The sequence below is a fragment of the Spodoptera frugiperda genome, chromosome 15 (assembly GCF_023101765.2).
Source record: "Spodoptera frugiperda isolate SF20-4 chromosome 15, AGI-APGP_CSIRO_Sfru_2.0, whole genome shotgun sequence".
Taxonomy (NCBI): Eukaryota; Metazoa; Arthropoda; class Insecta; order Lepidoptera; family Noctuidae; genus Spodoptera; species Spodoptera frugiperda.
The window spans coordinates 4367358-4388890 of NC_064226.1; the positions used below are offsets into that span (position 1 = coordinate 4367358).

The 21533-nt window shown below is 35.2% G+C and overlaps 1 protein-coding gene and 1 long non-coding RNA gene across 3 annotated transcripts; both read left to right on the forward strand.

Annotated features, from left to right (window-relative positions):
• Positions 1–5681: 5681 nt before the first annotated feature.
• Positions 5682–8841, forward strand: LOC118278076 (ATP-dependent RNA helicase glh-1). The gene is made up of 3 exons (XM_035597143.2): positions 5682–6263; positions 7439–7619; positions 8125–8841. The coding sequence occupies exons 1-3, from the start codon at positions 5851–5853 to the stop codon at positions 8296–8298; spliced, it is 768 nt and encodes a 255-aa protein (XP_035453036.2). The 5' UTR covers positions 5682–5850; the 3' UTR covers positions 8299–8841.
• A 3795-nt stretch (positions 8842–12636) lies between these two features.
• On the forward strand, positions 12637–21107 carry LOC118276736 (uncharacterized). Of its 2 annotated transcripts, none has more exons than XR_004783695.2 (2): positions 12637–13022; positions 20113–21107. It is a non-coding gene; the product is annotated as an uncharacterized LOC118276736 (long non-coding RNA). The 2 variants fall into 2 exon arrangements; XR_007706027.1 differs by lacking the exon at positions 12637–13022 and adding an exon at positions 14986–16156.
• Positions 21108–21533: the final 426 nt, after the last annotated feature.

Below are 21533 nucleotides of genomic sequence, written 5' to 3' on the forward strand. Positions count from 1 at the left end.
GTAAAGCAAACTCATACTAAGCGTACAGTTCACTGGGCTACCGTGTTAAGTATTAAGACAAATATCTCAACATTCTCTCGTATGTGTATTTGTATGCAAGCATAAGCCGTTGGGAAACCGCACGACATGATCGGGTCATTGCTTCAGAGCACCCGAGAGTTGAGCTCAGCATTACAACAAGAGACCAAAGGAAAATATTGAGAAATTTGTTATTTACCGTAAATATATGCTTAATATCGAAATTTCCGTGTTTTGAGCAAGCTTTGCTGATGAGATTATTGATCAAAAGGTAAAGCGCGCATAATACATAATTAATGCAACACTACCACTCTTCTACTTTACTAGCTCTTGTCAGCTATATTTTATTTTGGAAAAAAATAGGGTTCCGTAAGATATTTGGATTTTTCGGACACAAACTGAAAAAAATCAACCAAAGAAGCATTCCCATGGTATAAAAAGTAGTCCTATTACTCAAGTCAACTCATACCTTGTCTTTATACCAAATTTCATCAGTTAAATCTGTTGAGTAGTTTCATCAGGACAACGAACAAACAAACTTTCACATTTATAATATTAGTGTGAAGTATGATTTCTACTTTGATTGCCTAGATCATAATACCTATACAGAATAATCTACTTCTAGTTTTACCTTTTCTAAATTAAATTCCATTCTGAATCCTAACGTCACTAATCAGAGTACTTTGAAGTATCCACCTGATGTACATTCAGTTCAATATAATGTATTCACAGCTCGTCCTACACATTGGGCAACACGTTCAATGTCATTGCTAACTGATGCGCACGCGACGGTTTGTTGTGAAATTACGCATCTACGCCAAATTAAACTGATAATGTACTTGCGTTACGTCATTACACACCTACCAAGATTTTTTCTGATTTTTATAAATGACTAACAAACCGGGCGAACTCCGTTTCGCCACCAATGATTATTGCTGTTTTCCCGCTTTTCTCCTGAATTTTTCCTGAAATTTCTTTGCTATAAACCTCACGAAGCCCGAGACCTTTCCAACGAATGCAAAACCGCGAACATCGGTTTGTGCGGATTTTTTACCCGACTGCCAAGGAAGGGTTATATATTATAGATTTAATTTGAGATAGCTCACGGATGTCCCTCAAACTAATTAGGTACTTTATTTAAGTAACTATAGTAATATATGTTACCTGTAGAAACCCCCCTAAAACCAGTTACCAGTTAAAAGACCAGTAGACCCAGTTAAGTTACATAATTATATAATTAAGTTCAAAGAACTTTTCGATAAATTAAAACAATAACATGAACCGAAGTCATGTAACGATCGACATAGAATTATTTATAAATAATTTATTTCTTATTTTTATTTTTTGATTTTTGAAATAAAAATATATCTATGTCCTTTCTAAGGTTCTAAACTATATCTGTACCAAATTTCAACCAAATCCGTCAAATAGTTGCGGAGATTAATGGTATAAGCATAGAATGTTCGACGTGATTCTTTAATTTGACATAAATTTATGACGATTGACATCTAAATGTAAATTTAAGCATCCCACAATATATTCGTGAAAACCGCATCCAACTCGGATCAGCCGTTTCTGAGATTAGCGCGCACAGACGAACAGACAAACAGACAAACAGACAAAAAAAAGTTAATTACATTTTTGGGTTCGACATCGACATAACAATAACCCCTGCTATTTTTTTTATTTTTATTTTCAATGTACAGACAGCACTTTTCTACGATTTTATTATATGTATAGATGTTAGCTGTAGAAACCCCTATAACCAGTTACCAGTCAAAAGACCAGTAGACCCAGTTAAGTTATTTAATTAAGTTCAAAGAACTTTTATAGTTCACAAACCAGTTATTTCATCCATAATAATATTAATATTATAATCCCCGCAACATACGAATTAAACTACAGGAGAAACTACTTACTGATTTTTTTACTGGAAATATTTGGTAACAATTTTTCCAATCGCATCTGAATCGGCAATTGCATTTGAATCGGCAATTGCATCTGAATCGGCAATCGCATCTGAATCGGCAATCGCATTTGAATCGCCAATCGCATTTGATTCGGCAATCGCATCTGATTCGGCAATCGCTTCTGAATCGGCAATTGCATTTGAATCGCCAATTGCATCTGAATCGACAATCGCATTTGTATTAATGAGTAAGTATATAATAAAATTAGTTACGTTGTACATATTTTCATCTTTCGCTGCTTATATGTAGATTGTGGATTCTTATGATGAATTTTATAACATCATACATCTTTCTCTCTATCTAACTTACGTATTTTGGTTATATCACAAATTCTAAATGGGCAATCTAGTTCCAAATATAAAGTAGAGTGCACAACTGTTGCAACTCTGATATCATCTGAGGTGACTCATTGACAACTCAGGACGCCTTTCACGACGATTAACTTACAATAACATGCATAATGACTCATAAGAATATCGTTTATTTGTAAAATACATATTAACTATATTGTTTATTTATTTGTTACATTTCAATACAGTTTTACATATTTTTGCACCATTAAACTAGATCAGGTTTGTCTCGGTACTCACATTCGCTTAAGAGTATTTATAAACCTATTGATTATGACAGTATAGTAAATTCATTAAATAAGATTATAGAATTACAAGTGATAATACTTTTTCCAAATGCAATTTTGGTATGTACTCGTATTCTTTCAGTTATCGGTATTTTCTCTTCTTAACTACTGTTTTCATTCAGTGCAAATAAATGTAAATAAACAATAACTTTATGAGGTCGTATAAACAAACGACCAAAAAAGAAAAAAGTTTAAAATCCAACACAAAAAAAACCAAGTCGTTGACGTTTAATGAAAAAAAAAAACACTATTATGTTAAATCACGCATAAATCACGCAAGTTTGAATGTGACGGGAAATGACAAGTATCTCCGTAAATAAATTAATTGGAATACCGATGATTGAATGATTCGTACATTTCATTCCAGTAAAACATTTGTTCCGGATCTAGGTAGGTATGGCGTAGATAACCTGTGAGGAATTTGTATTATTATTTTATGGTACAAGTTGGTAAACGAGCAAACGGAGACAGACTAGATTTGTGAACTCCTTTTTGGGCCGGAAATATAATTTAATGTCTTCTCGCGCAGGTGAGGTGAAAGGGAATGTCAGACTCTTAGTAAAACATAACAGAAAATACTATTGATGGTATTGTGGTAATTGGGTACTTACATCTTTAAATTCGTTTCATCAATAGATAACTTAATTTTTAATTAGACCATGAAGTTTAATGCACACTCTCTTGTCTCTACTATGATAAGAAATATTGAAAGAGTTATTAATTCAATAAAATATAACGGTAATATCAATGAATTCACACCAATCCATGACATTCACATTGAAATTACTACCTTATCTCAAAGGAAATTGATATTAATTTTCTTGGATTGACGATCAATCTACAATGGGATCGACATGTACGTATGATACAGGCGATAATGTACATGATCGCCGACCGTGACACGGGACGTGTGACCCCGGCCCTGTTCACACTCACCTTACACTTCGGACCACTACTTCTAGGGCTGTCACGTAAACCTCTTTTTTTAAACGTTGCCCCACATTAGGATTTTCTCCTGTGTCGTGGGTGCGTTTACAAACATACAAGTTCACATACACATCACGCCCAGACCCGGAACAACAATCTGTGGATCACACAAAGAGCCAGCCCTGTGGTCTCCATTAGTATTTTTGTCGGGAGAAACCTTACAAAGATGGCTTACGTCTGATGGGAAAGACTAGGGAGTGTGAGGTTACTATGACCAACACCAATCCGATGATCATCAGATTCAAGACCAGACACTGGGTACTCTAAATAGACCAGTAATAAAGCTCCTTGTCGTATAAATATGTTATAATGAGGGCGGACAAAGGGTACGTATAATTCTGGACAATTAAAAACAAAATTTAATTAATGAAATGTAATAAAAATTAATGAATTGCCTTCGAATCTTATTCAGCGGCCGCGTTCGATTTCTGAGGTTTTTTTTATAATATAACTTAATATTCCAATTGTGATTAGGAATCAATATAAATGGAAATGAAACCGTTATTTCTTCGAAAACCTACAATAAATAATATTATTAATTAAAGATTATTTTAGTAGTAGAGTATTTAGTTTTTAAGATTTTTCAAATCTTGATATACCGTCATTTATTAGATATTAGTAGAATTTAGCACAGTATCAGCATTAATTATATTTTTAGAATAAATATAACAGCACCTTCGAATATTTCGTTGTGAAACAAAACATGTACATGTTTAGTTTCTGCATCTGTAGTAGTGAGACATATCAAACGAATTATGTTTGTTAGTACAACATAAATAACATGCAGGTTCCTTATAAATGGATATTCAACTACGAACCATGCCTTTGCTGCCTTGGTTTCTCCAATATAACCTAAAATTAGTTTAAAAATGTCGTGGTGGCCCGAAGGTTTAAGACGTCCACTTCTCATGCATGAGGGTGTGGGTTCGAAACCTACCAACGGCAAGTACCAAAGGATTTCATATTTTTTTCTTCTACAAGAAAATTTTACCAACCCTAAACTTAATGATAGTATAGGGTAATCTGCATTATAACTGCTAAGTGCTACTTATGACAATATAACTCGACTTAAACGTTTATTTACAGGTCTTATATGTGAATTATATCATGTACAAGGTGCAAGAACATTGTATCGTAAAGAAAAAAAAGAATCGATAGGTTGATGATGATACGACATTCTAATTTTTTTATTAACTTGTTCTTACATGAGAGAAAAATAATTAATATGTTGTTTGGTTTTCCGACGTTATCCTATTATTTAGAGCAGTGAAAACTAGTTAGTAGAAGTAATTACCAATGTTTATTTTTTTATAAGTTCGTAATGTTTTCTGTTTTTCATTACATCATTCGCTGCACTATCTACATATTTGTTTTATTTTAACTTCCTTTCTCTCAGTTCCCTGACTTTCTTCTTTTTCAAGAGGTACGGGAAAATTAGTAATTACGGGTATGAAAAACTCATGCCATATCTACTGTTTTGTAGATACTCTCGTATAACTATGTATTCAATAGTTTCAAATTATACGGATTAAGCTCATATTACATATTCTTTAGTGTTTACCGAAATATATTGATTACTTACCAAGTTTATACATTCTTAACACGTTTCAAAGTACCGCTACCTTTTAGCATATTCTTAATAGGAAAGAATGAATGCTTAATTTTTTAAGATAACAATTTAACAATTTATGCGTAACCTCTAACATTTCTTATAATAAACATTGATAATTTATTCCTCTATTAGTATATTTACAACCAATTAGGCTAGGTATAATAAATGGAGGTAATATGTTAGTTTTTCGTCTGTCTATTTTTTTATGAATGTCTCTGAATCAATAGACAACGAAATAACAAAATGCGCAGTAAGTTAAAACATTTTAGCTGATCTGCTTCCGCGGCTATCCACACAATGCAAACGTGCTCAGGTTGTTTAACTGTACAAATAAAGTAGGACATTTGGATTTCCCAATCATTAGCTGCACCTTAGACGTCTAATTTTCCCGTCGCCGCTAAACGCGATGGAGACAATATAGTCGTTAATTTTATAAGGAATACGTGTTTTATGGGCTCGAGTCTGTAGAGGGGGGATGGATAGTTGGCAGGATGTCGTCTCGGGCGCAGCGCAGTGGGTTTTCTGAAGGCTGCGGCGCGTGCCGCATGCCAACACCGGCGGTGACCTCGTACGACCCTATTAAAACAAGATACACCGTCAATCCCACGTAGTCACCAGAAGACGCCATGAGGTTCATCTACACGTGTTTGTGCTTCGCCTCCGTGCTGAAGATCGTTCTGCCGGCGCCGGCGAACGGTTTCGTGTTCCCGGATGAACGGAGACGGGAGAAGAAGCTGGAGCCAGTGATCACTCCGCCTGTTCTGCCAGTTTTGGAACATTTGGAGCGTGATCCGAGTACTCTGCTGCCTCATGAGAGACGTGCTCCGGGACCTGGTCCAGTGAAGCCGAGATTTGGCTTTGGTGGAGGTTTCAATGTGGCTCCTTCAGGGACTGGAGGCCTGACAGCGAGTGTGAGCAGCAGTGCGAATGGTTTGGGCGGCAGTCAGTCCGCGTCCCAGTCGTTTTCGTTCGGGTTCAATGAAGGGTTCAGCGCATCGCACTCCGCCAGCCAAGCGTCGTCGTTCAATGGATTCGGAAGGTCAGTCACCTTATTGTTTACATTTTTAATATAGCGCTCTATTTTGCAATTGATTTTTGTACTATAACAGACTTTTGTTTTTCTTTAAGTTTTCAAAATACGACTTTTAGAGAACTAAGTCTATAAAATGTAATTATGTAAAATATATGTGGTGATTTTTCTGATTTCTCTTCAAATTGGATCAATCAATTTAATTATGTTGTGAATAATCACAATTAACATTTAAGCAACAATATGAGTTGTTGTGTTATGTAAAATCTGAACCGGAGATAGTAGACGGAGAGTTGATCAAGGTGACCCAAATATAGATAGCATCGGTCAAGTTGCTTGGATTTCCCGAATGTGACTCAATACTGTAGTTATAAATCGAACTTATCTACCTACCTACATTCAACCAACGTTTGATGTGCTAAGAATGCGGACTTACAACATGTCTAAACAAATGAAAAACTACATTATCATAAAGGACTCTGTTTGTCAACTCAAAAAAGTATAAAAAAGTTGAATTGGCGAAGATTTATTGCAATATAAAATTGAAATAGGTATTTCATAAATTCTTTATAGTATTAGTCATACTTGATTATGGTAATAGGTACGTGGATTACGATTTTTGTGACTAGTAATAGCCTAAGTTACTCCTTAATATATCAGCTACCTGTCAATAACAGTCCAGTCAAAATCGATCCAGCTATTCAAGAGATTAGCCAGAACAAATAGACATACATAAAAAAATAATTGTAAAAAATATTATTTTGTTGTAGGTATGTATCGTACCTAGGTACTTATATATATTCAATTCATAGGCATGTAGTAAAAATCGGTTACTTCAATATCACAAACAGACAATCCAATTTTATTTGTTAGTCTAGATTTATTTATTCTTCACGTAAATTATGGTGAATGGCGGACTTAGCATTAAACAAGTCCGCCAAGGCATCTTCTGACTTTCAACAATAGTTTTTTTTTGCGTTTCAATTTCGATATTCATCAGTAGTTTAGTTAGATAGTCTGAAATTGAAAATATGACAATGCAGGCTATTACTTGAGATTAGCATAACCAGCAAAACAATTTAAGTACAATACTTCCAATCATCAAGAATATTAAGAAAATATGTTATGAACCCCGATTGAAACATTTTTTTGTTTGTCATTTCAATAATTATTTAATCTTCCAGCGGCTTCAGCGGCAGTCAAGCAAGCAGCCAAGCGGCTTCATTCAGCGGCTCTGGTCTGTCAGCGTCAGGAGCTACTTCATCTGCTTCGGCCCTCGGAGGCGGATTCGGAGGTGGAAGCCAAAGCCAGAGTGCATCCTCAGCTTTTGGTTTCAACTCTTTGAATGGATTCCAACAACAACCTGTAAGTAGAGTATTTAAAAAGCATTTTTAGCAGGTTTAGTCATAAAATAATAAGAATAAGTATTAGATTACAGAACAGTATGGTTTACCCTTAGTATGATTTTTGATTGGTTGGTTTATTCGAACCGGCTAATCAGAGCGCCGAACGCACTCTCGTTTCGATTACTTAGCGCAGCACTTCGTCTTAGTGTTAAACATTCTCACTTGACAATTATATTATGGTTAAGGTATATTTGAGTTAACGAGTGAGAAGTGGGTTTTGATCAGCAGTGGCCTGTGGCCACTTATAAGCTGTTGATGTGATATTTGACTATATTATGCTATGTTTCTACATCCTAAAAATCTTCAATTTCAAGTAGGTACTTTATTTATTTCAACTGACATGGAAATAACTGTTCAAATACGAATTAAATCAAATAACTCCCAAAGTTAATACATTTTCTCTTAACATATCTCCCAAAGATAATGATTTTGAAGGTTTTTATGTATTTCTTTCTAAATTTCAGTATTTCGGCGACGGCCTATTGGATGTCAGACACAGGGGCATCCCTAACTTCCCCTTTCCCCCCGATTTTGTGGGCAGAAGTAAGGGGGTAGGTGCAGCAGCATTCCGAAGTGGAAAAGCTGGTCCTTCATCAAGAAATAATAATGATTTCTTGGCGGTTCTAGTCTCCGATTAATTGACACTAGATGGTAATATAGATAGATAGTAATATATCGATCAAATCTTATATCGAGACTTTAGGTAATCTATACTTTGTTATTATGCCACTTACCGCCGTACTCGGAGTCATTTAATGGTTATTTAACCCTGTCCTTAGTAACTGTTTTCGATCCAAAATCCTTTAAGTAAACATTAAATGTCTCTGAGTGCGGCTGTTAGCGTCTGTTTCACCACCTTCATATACCTAAGTGTTTAGATAAACTTATGTAGCAGATAGTTCATACAAAATACAACATTAGATCTGGTACTATCGGCAAAGTTTACGAGAGTACACTTTTTCAACAAAATTCTGTGGCAAAATTGCTATCCATTCTGTTTTCCTTGTGGTCGCTCGCACCGAGTGCCTGTGAATATCTCATAATGATGGTCAACCGCCAACTATGTCGATTGTACATAGCGGCTATCTAGACATTTTACGCGCTAAGCGACTAACAGATCAAGGATAAACCACGATTTACGAATTTAAAAGTCAATCGAATGAAGTCTCGATGAAGAGTGTTATAATAATAGAATAGTAACTTAATTATAATTTATTTATTTTGTAATTTAACTACGAAGTTAGGTGTCAAAGCAATTACTACTTTATGTAGAATATTTTCAGAGTTTAAAATAATTTCAACCAAAGTGGTTAAGCAAATGTTTAGTGCCATTTTCAATCTAATATGTATGTAAGTAAAGCTGTTTTTTTTTTAATTTATTCAAATTAATTAATATAAAGATGCTTCATTAAACACGGACTGCCTATTGCGTAATTTATTTAAATCAGTCATATTATAACTAGTTGGGAACTTTATTGATTTTTAATGTCTACCTCTTAAAAGCCGTTACAAAAAATATAATTATACTTCTTTTAAATTCAAATTAAGAAAAATCTGTTCCTTTAGTACAAATACCTATTTCGTTGTCTTTTCGTGTAGCTCAAAAAAAACGGTTTAAATATTTTTTTATACAAATTGTCACTGAATTCTGAACTGTACCATACATGTATTTAAAGTTCAATGTGTAATAACCGGAGAAAAAGTAAATGGATAATAAAAAAAAACTTTGTTTTATTTTGTATACTTCTAGAAAGTAAGGAAACGTAATAAAAAATGAACTTGAAGAGTGACGGATCAAGGAGGTTTTAATACAAGGAACAAGCGTTTAAGACTACTTTCAATCCTTGAAAAAGTTGAAAGTGGTTTACGTTCTCTTTTCAAAATAAGTAACAGGAACACATTTATGTTTTCTTTTTTTATTTAGGTATTGGCAAGGTTTGTGCGTGTATTCTTTTACTTCAGAAACGTACTTTAGACTTTGTTCTATTATTAAAGTCGATGTATGAAATTAATCAATTCTGTAAAATAAATTCGATATTTATATGTATAATTGTAATAATTACATTGTAATTTCTAATTGTGTCAGAATGGTCGATCACTGAGTCAATTCTGACACAATTGTAATAGCAGACTAAGTCCCCTGACCTCTCTCTAATTCACTTGTCATAACATCAAACAGTAAAAATGGGACGAAGAGTGCTTCTGTATAATATGATTACATAATATTTATGTAGATCAGTAGTAGACAGTAGTGTTCCTTATAAAATATAGTGGTTGCCGTATTTAAAGCATTAATTGCCGAAAGAAAACTGTTAAAGGCAAATCCTCCGCTAAGCGTCGGTCACCAGTGTCCGACGTGGCGGTTAACGTGTTAATTAAAATGGTTGGGTTATTTTTTAGTAGCTTCTGCCTAGCGGGAACAATTCTGATGTAAGAGTAAATGTAAAAAAAATTGTGAACATGTTTAAAATTAACTACTTTTTATCCACAGCGGTCATTAAATTTTATTTGATAGATACCTTAAAATAAATAGAAATGCCTTTATTTCTAATACCGTTACATATAACTATAGTTAGTAAGATTATTTATTTAATCTAAATTGGTAAAAGTCTCAAATCTCGAATGTCGTATTGGCCTGGAGGTTCAGGTTTAAGGTTTAAAAGAGAAGAGGATTCCCTTCGTATTTTATCTTAGCAATATCAAGCCGATGTGAGAAACAATAATGTTTCTGTTCCACCACATAAAATCGAAAGATAACATGACGTTTAACACTTATGTCTACTAATTATATTGTCTTTTCATGTTATCTACAGCATCAGCCAATGTTGGGCATAGGCTTCTCTAGTAGTGCACTATTAAGCTCTTTGCTTCCAACTTCTACAGTTAAGCACCTTACCGATATCATCACTGTACTTATCTGACAGGCGCCTTATACAACACTAGCTACTTCGACGCGGTGCCACCTGCTCTGCTAGGCTCCTTTTGATCAAAGCGTGATGTTTTATAACCCATGTAGGTTTCCTAGGTAAATGGACTATTCAAGTTACGTTCCAGAATTATTTGACCAAATGAAATGTCAATTAGAGAAACTTTAAATACAGTCAAGACGTACAATCATTAGTTAGATTTAAAAGTGTAATTTACCTTGAGCGCCTACTAGCGTTCTTACATACCATCTTCATACGATTATTTGCACACTTACATGGGTTTTGCTCGTAACAAAATATCAGGCAAACGTCTAAATGCGTTATTTATGTGTTAACATACTCAGATTACTAGCAGAAAAGAAACTCATGAATGCTTAAAACTTTAATGAAATATAAAATTTAGAAAATAATCCCCAGATCTCAAAAGGTCAGCAACACACTTGTAATTCATCTGGGGGTCCACGGGTAACGCTAATTCATCTCCTTTTAGTCATCCATAATAGTCGTTTGCCACTTTATCCCATAAAAAGCCTAGTGGTGTTTGCTCCACATCGCACTACTCATAGAGCGATGCGACGGAGCAAATAAGACTCATTGTATTTTACATATCATTGCTAACACAACTTCTGAGATTTTAATTAAGATAATTTCACGGGTAGTACCTACTGTATTGTAGGTATTTTTTTGTGTTCCTAAAAGCGGGTCAGACGTAAACAAAACAGGTACAAGTTGAAGATGTATCTCGCCTTCAAGGACCGCGAACCGGTCCCACCCGCCTTGGCTAAAAATATCTTAAAGATACAAACTTTTTGCTCTATCTTTACTGGTGCTGGCAACTAGAATCTTACGCTTATTGACTCTGTTATTATTTACTTCATTAAGTTAATCCTTTTTTAAAATATGTATTATCATCATTATACCAGTCATGAAACATTCATTGCGTATATTGTCTTCCAATATTGACTTCTCCAATGTGAGGTACGAATCCTATATCCTCCTTTTTTTGAGGGGGAACATCATCCTATGACTTCTCCAGTTTTGGGTAAGGCGAGAGGAAGTGACAGTCTCTTACTGATTAAAAACCACCCCGTTCCTTCTCCTGCTCTGAGCCGCAGCCCCGAAGCGCCGGAAATCCTACACTACTTAGTCTTTCTTTCTTTCATTCTTCCTTTTCTTCTCAAAAAGCTAGGCGCCTTTTGAAGATTATAATATTTCATTATATTCGCTGTCTTAATCCTTCGAAAGGGGTAACTTTGTTTATTTATTTTTCGTACATTATTTTGTATTTTCACTATAAATACAAGTCATACAACAGTATAGAAGAATACCTATGTTACTTAGTAACACATCGATATAATTGATATTCATGGAATACGGATACAAAAGTTAGACCAAAATTACCAAGGATTTTCCAGTAGACGGATAGAATTGAAACGATCACAAATTCTTACATGAAATGTTACACACGTAATTTGAATACGAACAAAGAAGGTACGTCATATTCGCATGGTGGGCTGCTCCCATGACTCACGGCTTTGGTCTCAGTCCAAACCTTTTTGATTATAAACGATCTTTATTATGGTAACGCTGAATGAATACTAATAGGGCAACAACATGTCTGCAATTTTGGTGATTGAATTGAAACTGTTATTTTGGTTTACATCTATAATGTATAAATAAGTCGGGTTTTCCTTCCTGACGCTATAGCGTCAGGAAGGAAAACCCGACTTAGTTATAACTCCAGAACGCACGAACCGATTTCCACGTTGTTTCATTCGTTGGAAAGGTTTCGAGCTCTGTGAAGTTTATAACAAAGAAAATTCGGGGAAAAATTAAGAGAAAAGTAGGAAAACAGGTAAAGTCATTGGTGGCGAAACGGAGTTCGCCGGGTTTGCTAGTTGCCCATAGAAATTGTTGAAAAGGTAGAAATGTCAGGTTTGTTAGTAACAATTAATCCTATCTGTGAAGACAGTTCGATCCCAATACAGTGTGAAATATCCATTTTCAAGAACTGGGTTGAACATGTACTTATTATACGGCTCTTCAGATTCAACAAGTTGTTATTTTAAAGCAAGTTCTTGATAAATAATTCAGGCTAAAAGATTGTGTCTAAACTAGTCCATATTATTATTATTATATCACATGTACATATATCACATCTGGTTGGGGTCAAGAAAGCAGTTACAACGTGACTGTTATCTTGGCTTACATTAATTGCTGCTGTTGTGTTCAGTGACTAGAAAGTTGTCGGGCAAACAACCATGAAGTATTTTCTGATCCCTTTGTTGGTAGTATTGTTTTTGGAGTACATCCTTGGTGTACCTCCACCACCTACCACAGAAAAGCCATATCCTGATCTGGATTACGGTAACTTACCCCACGATTTGCAAACAGCTTCTGCAATGTATAGATCATACCATCGTCAGTAATTTATGGTGAGTCCTATTTTATTTTTCTTTTCTTTTTTTTTAAACCTTTCCCCACACTAGGATTTCCTCCTGTGTCGTGGGTGCATTTACAAACATACAAGTTCACATACACATGACACCCAGACACAAAACAACAATTTGTGGATCACACAAAGAGTTGCTCCTCTCTCCTCTTTATTGTGTGTTTTATTTCTCTTTTCTACATACATATTATGTACATAACCTTACGCCTGTCTCCAATGGGGATAGGCAGAGACAATGGATCGCCAATTGCTACGGTTCTTATACATATCTTTCGCTTCAACAGTCATCAGTTTTCTTTTCTCTTTGTGCTTTATGGCGATCTGTTGTGCACAACAATAAGCCACTACTTCTATAATCAATATCTGCTTATGGTTTATATCTTCGAGGGACACTTCTCAGTTCCGTGTCTCATTCCACCCTGATGAATTTATTCCGTTGAGCTGGAAAACTGTGTCTATTTAATTGTTTGTATTGAAGGCCTTGATCTCCTGATATTGCTTTTTTGTATATTTTTTAGTTATTTCGTTACTTTTCAGAAATGGTATATGGTAGATTTTTTAGGAATTCTATGAAAGATTTTCAGTTAATTAGACAGTTGGCATGTTACCTACAAATATACGCAACGTCACGCCATTTATCTCCGCAGGGGTAGGCAAATGTGCACAATAAGGCAGGTAATGCCGCTATAAATATGTACACTCACATTTCACCATTTATGTTATATTATAACCTACAAATATCGTTAAATCATAAATACAAAAACATAGCTCCTAAGATTCTTTTCTCGACAGTGACATGCGCTCTCAACCAATTAAGCTTTTGGACCACGAATATCATTAACGTTACAGTAAAGTTCTCATCATCTCTATTTCATACGCAATAGGGATAGTTTTTGTTTATTGCGACGTAACGATTGCGGTTGACCACATTGCCATTGGCATCTGCAGAACAAATAATTCGGTTGGTATTACGTAAAAGCCATGGTGAAGTGTCACTCACTAATTCTATATATTTATGTAACCTTCATATAGTAACTATTAAAAATAACTAAGTACTAAATACTCGGTTAGACCATCTGTAACAATTCGTTTTTTGAACCTGATAAAACCCGATATGAACCCAAAAAATGAAAATTAAAAAGTTTAATTTGTTCTTAGATAAAACGGAGTTAAGTTTAGGAGTGGGAGGTGTACATCACGTTACCCTATGAAATGTAGTAAATCATGACGTCATATGACATTCTAATCAATGTATCGAAAGTATTTAATTTTGTAAGAAAAGAAAAAATACGTGTCTAATGTTATAAATAAACTACCAGATCGGATATCTAAAAAGAACTTACTGGCTGTACATCCTTATTTTCTTTTTTTTTTAATGATGGGGCAGACCTTTTAAAAGCGCCTAGCTTTTTGGGGATAAAAGACTAGGGAGTGTGGGATTTTACCTTACTAAAGCCACCTTCTGCACCTCTAAGAGGCACCGATTCCTCCAAGTAGTCTTGCTTCGGAGTCCCCACAGTGCAAGGCCTGTTACAGCACATCCCTAAGAATACAGAACAGGAGGATACAGAACATCGTCCTACGTAAATAGGTCGGATCACCCACATTTTTACGCTTGGCAGGATCATTTTCATTATATGCATTGCTGCCTATCCCTTTAGTCTTTGAGGAATGTAAAATTATGTTCTCTCGCGTATTATTGACTTAATTTATTTACTAAACACTCTTATATCAGCATAGGACAGAAGTTATCTACAAATAAGTCATTAATTATTTTCAGATTGATTAGCCCGTGTTAGGTAAACAGTCGTATGTGCGGATGTGGATTAGTTTCATTATAGTGTTTATTTTATTATTTATTTATTAATAGTTTTAATCTATTATCTATATATAAGAATTAACCAGGACATCTTTCAAAAAGGACTTACAATACAAGGTAATTTTTTTCTTGTTTTTTACATCTCTGATTCTTGGTTTATTTAAAAAAAAACTCTTCTATGTTTTTATCACAAAAATTCTTAATCAATAACAATTTGTGCTCAATGAGAGACAAAAGGATCGTTGTCTATTAGGTTACATGAGATTCCTGGTTTATCTTTTATGAAAGATCGTAATTGGTACATCAGGTACTATCTTCCTTTTTTTTAAACATTGTCTCACACTAGAATTTTGTCCTGTGTCGTGGGTGCGTTTACAAACATACAAGTTCACATGCACATGACACCCAGACCCAAAACAACAGTTTGTGGATCACACAAAGAGTTATTCCGTACGGGAATCTAACCCGCTACACGTTGCCCAGGTACCACTCCAAATTTGCAGTCGGTCTCTGCCTAGAAGGATTAAAATCCTTGATCTTCTATTATTGAGAGTTAAACACAATTAAATATGATCTCCTATATGCATGATATTAATTATCATCTAACTACTTCCTACTCCTTTAAGGAAAATCCAAAGCAAAACTATTTATCATATTATCAAAGACTAGAGCGATACGTGTTATGTCAGCCAATTTATATACCAACGTTTATTCAAGTACATGACATTCCACCCATATTTGCTTTTTGCGGTTTCCGTCAAATATCGTCTATAAAGAGTACCATTAATAAATAGTGGTATAACCATCTTCCGCTCATCTTTACGTAGGTGTATATGTCTCGACGACCGTTCTCGTTTCAGGGTGATCCACTCTTACTTAACAATTTATGTTAATACAAACACTTCTGGAGTGCTAAAATCGTCATAAATTATTGTGCGCGACATCCATTCTAATCTAAACAGTCGTCGCGTTCTCTTGTTTGCTACCTGTAATCAATAATCATGTTGAAGATTAATTTCGTTTTTTTACTATGTGTGGTTTGTGTTGTGAGTGGGTGGAGAGTGTTTCCCTTGCCCGATGCGCCTGCACCGACCACTGCGCGTGCACCGGCGCCCGCACAAAATATTGACTTCAATAATCGCGTGAAGCCTACTCCCGTTGCAACATCGCCGTTCAATAAGATCACCACAACAGCGGATAATATTCCTAACAAATTAAACATTAAGCCGACGAGTGTCAAGCCCTTCTTGTCTACTCAGGATGTCAGCGTGCCGGCAAATGACCTGTTACCACCGAAGGTTCGTTTCCAGTGCTATGTAATCTGCCCCTAATATTTTTGGTTTTAATGCCTCACACCAGGATTTTCTCCTGGTTTATAGACATAATTTCACATTCATACACATCACATCTGGATGTGTGTGTGTAGGTCTGCACCTAGAACAACAATTTGTGGAGGGCCGATCAGGAATCACCCTTATACGTAATTTTTTCCTACTAATTTCACAATTAAACCGATTATAATTAAATTTATACCTAGTGATTGCTCTCTCTTTCTCTAAAATGACTGCTGGACAAGGGGTTTCGTGTTCGATACCCGGGTCGGCCAAAAAATTACTGAGCTGTTTTCGGTTTTTCAAAAATTTCTCCATTGTGGCAATTGACTTGCCCCCTATTACATGGGACTTATAACACAAATGGTGAAAAGTGGGTGTACATTGTACAGTGGTATTATGAGCACATCTGCCTACCTCTTCGAGCATAAAAAGCGTGACAATTATACATAGTGATAAAAATATAAATCAATAACATTGAGAAATGACAAAAAAAAATTGCTCAAATACCACTTGTTTTAAGGTATCAGTTCGATTGCAAATGGTAACTTTTTATTCAAAGTTTTTTTGCAATCTTCTGACATATATATTGAAATCAAATGGCACCCAATGCAATTTGATGTAGCAATAATAATGTTTACATGATTACACACTCTAATGATGACGCGTTCACACATTGAACTTTAATGATAACATTAATTGGACATAGAATGACATTCAATTTCTGTACTTACCTATTCTATAATAATCCCTTTAATTACCAAGCTTTTTCTAAGGGGGGGGACATCATAGGGCGGGAGAAATCATTAATGATTTCTCCCGCATTGGGCGAGGCGAGAGAGAGTGTCAGACTCTTACTGACTAAAAACCACCCCGTTCCTACTTCTGCATTTCGAGCTGAAACGCCGGTAAACCCGCTAGGTAGTCCGCAGCCGGGATCGCGAGAGGGTCGATTAGGATCGCGAGAGGGCCGATCCTGTTCGTAGAAGGCGTCGAGGAGGCAACCGCCTTGACGCCTAATACGCCGAAATACCGCTTGCATCAACTGCAAGCGGTCCTTTGGGGCCACGGGCGCATAGAGTGGGGACTCTAGGCGCCCACCCAGTGACCCCAGGGAAGACGGCAGCACAGTGGTCACGTGCTGCCGTGCAACTTGCATAGTAAGGCTCAGGGGAGGCACGCGTCTCCCTAGGGATGTGCCGTAACAGGCGTTGCACCATGGGGCTCCGGAGTAGGTCTATTAAGAGGACCCGGTGCCCCTTACAGGTGTTGAGGGTGGCCACCGGGGTGGTTTTAGTGAGGTAAAAATCCCACACTCCCTAGTAGCTAGGCGCCTTTTGAAGGTATCCCTCGTCACCAAAAAAAAAAAAAAAGGTAGTCTGCAGCATTTCAATAATTAATTCCCCAAAATTTTATCCGCAGAATTTGATCAATGCTTCAATGCATGGAAAAATTTGCAAATGCCCATTAGTACCTGTTTGACATTTTGATAGGCATGTACATTGTACATGTATACTTAATTCATCAATATTTGTAAAACTAGTGACACACCTAACTTTGCACGGCTGCAGTTTCCTAGTTTAATCCTTACCTAAATATATTCACAAATAGACAAATAAAACCGAGACTAACACCAAACAGCGTGACATTCAAATCTGCTAATTTCATTGGAATTCCAACTCTAAGCTGACATAATTGAGCTGAAATTTAAATTGTTAATTCGCCGAAAACTAGACTATTTACTTCAAATACATACATTAGTATGCAAAGTAAGATAATTTATGTAAAATAATCAAATTCGTTTAAATAAAGTTTGTTGAGGATGTACCCATTTATATGATCTGGTTAACCAAGGTTAAAATTCGAGATTGAACATCTTATTTATCAAATCTACATATACTCATACATATATGTACATCTACACTAATAAATCATAATGTAGTGACCATTACATTAAAATAATCTCTTTTTGTGTCTGTCTGTTTGCTCGGGCTAATCTCTGAAATGGCTGGACCTATTTTGACGGGACTTTTACTGCCGAGTAGCTGATGTACTAAAGAGTAACTAAGGCTACTTTTAGTTTTGGAAAAAATATATTTTAATGACCCAGCTGAGCCGAGGTTCGAACACCCTTTGTGTTGAGGTATGGAAAGCTTAACAAATAATATGCAGAGTTACTTTCACATATATATGTTTTTTGTAAGAATCGTAAATATTAAGAAACATTTATATTCGCGTAGTGTCGCCACTTTATTTAGATACTACTTAGTATCAATTGTGTATACTGGTGTTATTTTTTGATGCTATTCTTGCACAAGACGAGCTTATTGCTAAATTATGTCAAAAGCAAGTTGTTCAATAAAAAAGAGTGAGAATTATCACACATCATCCTTGTCAATGAACTAGTATTATTTTATAGCGGTGATAATTATCCAATGACTTCTCCCGTCTTGAGTGAGGCGCACGAGTATCAGACTCTTACTGACTAAAAACTACCCCGTTCCTACTCCTGCTTTGAGCCGGAATCCCAGTAACCAATTAGGTAGTTCACAGCTTCGAAAAAACTAGTTATGTCTATGATTTCTTTTGGCGACATCTATATGGATCTCTTACTGTTTTTGAAATTATAGGATTAAAAATTCAGATATTTTGAAATCACGGACCTTTCACTTTCACTTTATTCAAAAATAGATGATGCCCGCGACTTCGTCCGCGTAGAATAAATTGTGATAGAATAGGGATTTGATTTTTTTATAATATAAAATATTTATTCTAAAATATATTAAGCCTAAGTTTCACCTTAGTACATCCTCCGAATATCAATCACTACCAAGTCCCGTCAGAATCGGTTCACCAATTTCACTGTCTCTGTCGCTTCATCGTGTTTTCATTGACGAAACGACGCATCGTGCGTATTTTTGAACAATTTTATGCAGAGTAGAGTCGATATTTATATAACTTCTTTATGTTCTCAAATTGAATTAACTGTTCCGGGGTACGAAATTTCCTTACTATTGTAATCTTCAAATACAACACTACCTCCTATTAAAGCCGTAGCAGATAATTTTAGAACACCTTATATAATGCTGAAATATTACACATACACATCTCCTTATAAAATAATCTGACATGTAACATCTTAAGTATGACATCAACCTTTGCATATAATAAACATTAATCTCATAAATCTCCTTAAATGCATTCAAATGCATCAGAAACAGCAATCTGATCTAAACTTAATTCCGTGACCTTTTACATTGCTTGTTTTCAACTAATGTAATTCTAATATTCCTAAACAAAAACCGCAATGGACATTTAAGTCGTTGATTAATGATACTGGTGTGGTTTTGTGTATCTCAAATGTTTGCAAGCGACTTTATCCTTATTAGGCACAATGTCAGACATTATTGGGTAATTCTGTCTAGGGTTGTTATTTAAGAAAAAAAAAAAAAAAAAATTATTTTCTTGATAAATATGGCTTTTTTTGAGAGGAATTAGCCAATGGCTTCTCCCGCCCTCGGCGAGGCGAGGGTGAATCTCAGACTTACTGACTAAAAACCACCCCGATCCTACTCCTGTTTTTTAAGCCGGAGCCCCAGTAATCCCCTAAGCAGACCGCAGCCCCGGGTCGGTTTGATGACTCTTTGACACGCGTCGCGTTTCGCGCACGGATCTAGTTCTGGCACGGATATGAAAAACAATAGAAAATACTGGGTTTCGTTAAGACCTGCGTTCCAAATAGAAGAAATTACAGGTTGGATTTATAGATTTTCTGTACTTGGTCGGCCACCGGATTTGCAGCGACTTTTACTAATAAGAGACACTTATTTTCCTATACGTCATTGCCAGCACTATGTTGCAGCTGTTAATCTGATTTCTAAATTAGTTTACACTTATAATGGGTTTTTTCCTTTTTGTTTCAGACGGAGTACACGCAGTACGAACCATGAGCCACACAACACACCTACTCCATAGATATTAAGCTATAGCTTTAAATGTAATTAAATTATATTAAAATTTTAATTCATTCTCCGTATAGCAGTATAATACAGAAATAGCACTTTCGAACAAATATCATGATGGAATGCGTTTCAACTGTATTCTGGATATTTGTCTGTTCGTTTGCTTGCACGTTTATAGGTCTGTGTGTGTGTTTGTTTCGGCATCACTTTAAAAATAGTAGTGAATAGCCAATCTTTGAATAGCAACCATGTAAATAAGTTACTTTTGATCATTAAAACATTAAAAAAATATATTTATGTATTTGATTTAGGTTACTTGTAAAGTTGTTGCAAGTTATAGTACGTATACAGTATATATGGAGATCACTCATATGACTTTAATGAAACTACAACTAAATATTTCAACGAGAACTGAAAATTTAACAATTGAAATTCTCAAACAAATTATGTAATTAAATTAATCAAGTATTGTTGAAGAAGAGCTGTAATGTTGTAAGTTTGTCTAAAAATGTTGCGGTGTTGTTATAATGCCGTATTTGTAAAGAGTGTTCAAATTAGCTCAAAGACAATAATGTACTTTTTGGCTTACCTACTAGGCCTAATATTTTGCTCATTTTTCATATGCCGTCAGCCAAGATGATAACTAATTATGTGATTTAAATTAAGTTATAAGAGGTTTCCCCATACGGTAACACATAAATTAAATTATTTTATTATACTGTATATCTGTTAAATTAATGATTGGTACTTACGCAGTAGTCATAACTCTAATAACAAAGCAATTATGACGTCACTCCTGTAATTAATTTATGTTTCTTTTTCATATACGTATCTTGGGATTCACCTCAGTCTGTATAAAAATTCCATTTCATTGTATAATACTGCAAAAAGTAGATAATATCAGGATGGCAAATGTATAATTTATCTGACAAATTATATTACGAGTTGATATCCTATGTGTGTAGTGTATTATTACTCTTATTGGTCAGTTTTCGTAGGGCTGTCAATATTATTAACAAATTAATTACAAATACTTAGTATTAGAACTTAAAACGGGATATTTACCATGTTTTTCTATTTCTATGAGTTTCCGATATTTCGGCACTGTTACAAGCGCCATGATCACGGATGAACTGATAACCTATACTTAATACATAAAGCTGAAGAGTTTGTTTGTTTGTTTGAACGCGCTAATCTCAGGAAATAATCTCTCACTGGGATTGCAATAGATTTATAAATCTTAATTTGTATTCGACGAAGAAAGCATATTATGATATTAATTAATATGGTTATTTTATACCTAATTAGTTCACTGATAACAATGCTTATCAAATTAATTATAAATTAAATAGAAACAATCACTGTAACTAGTGGTCGCCTAG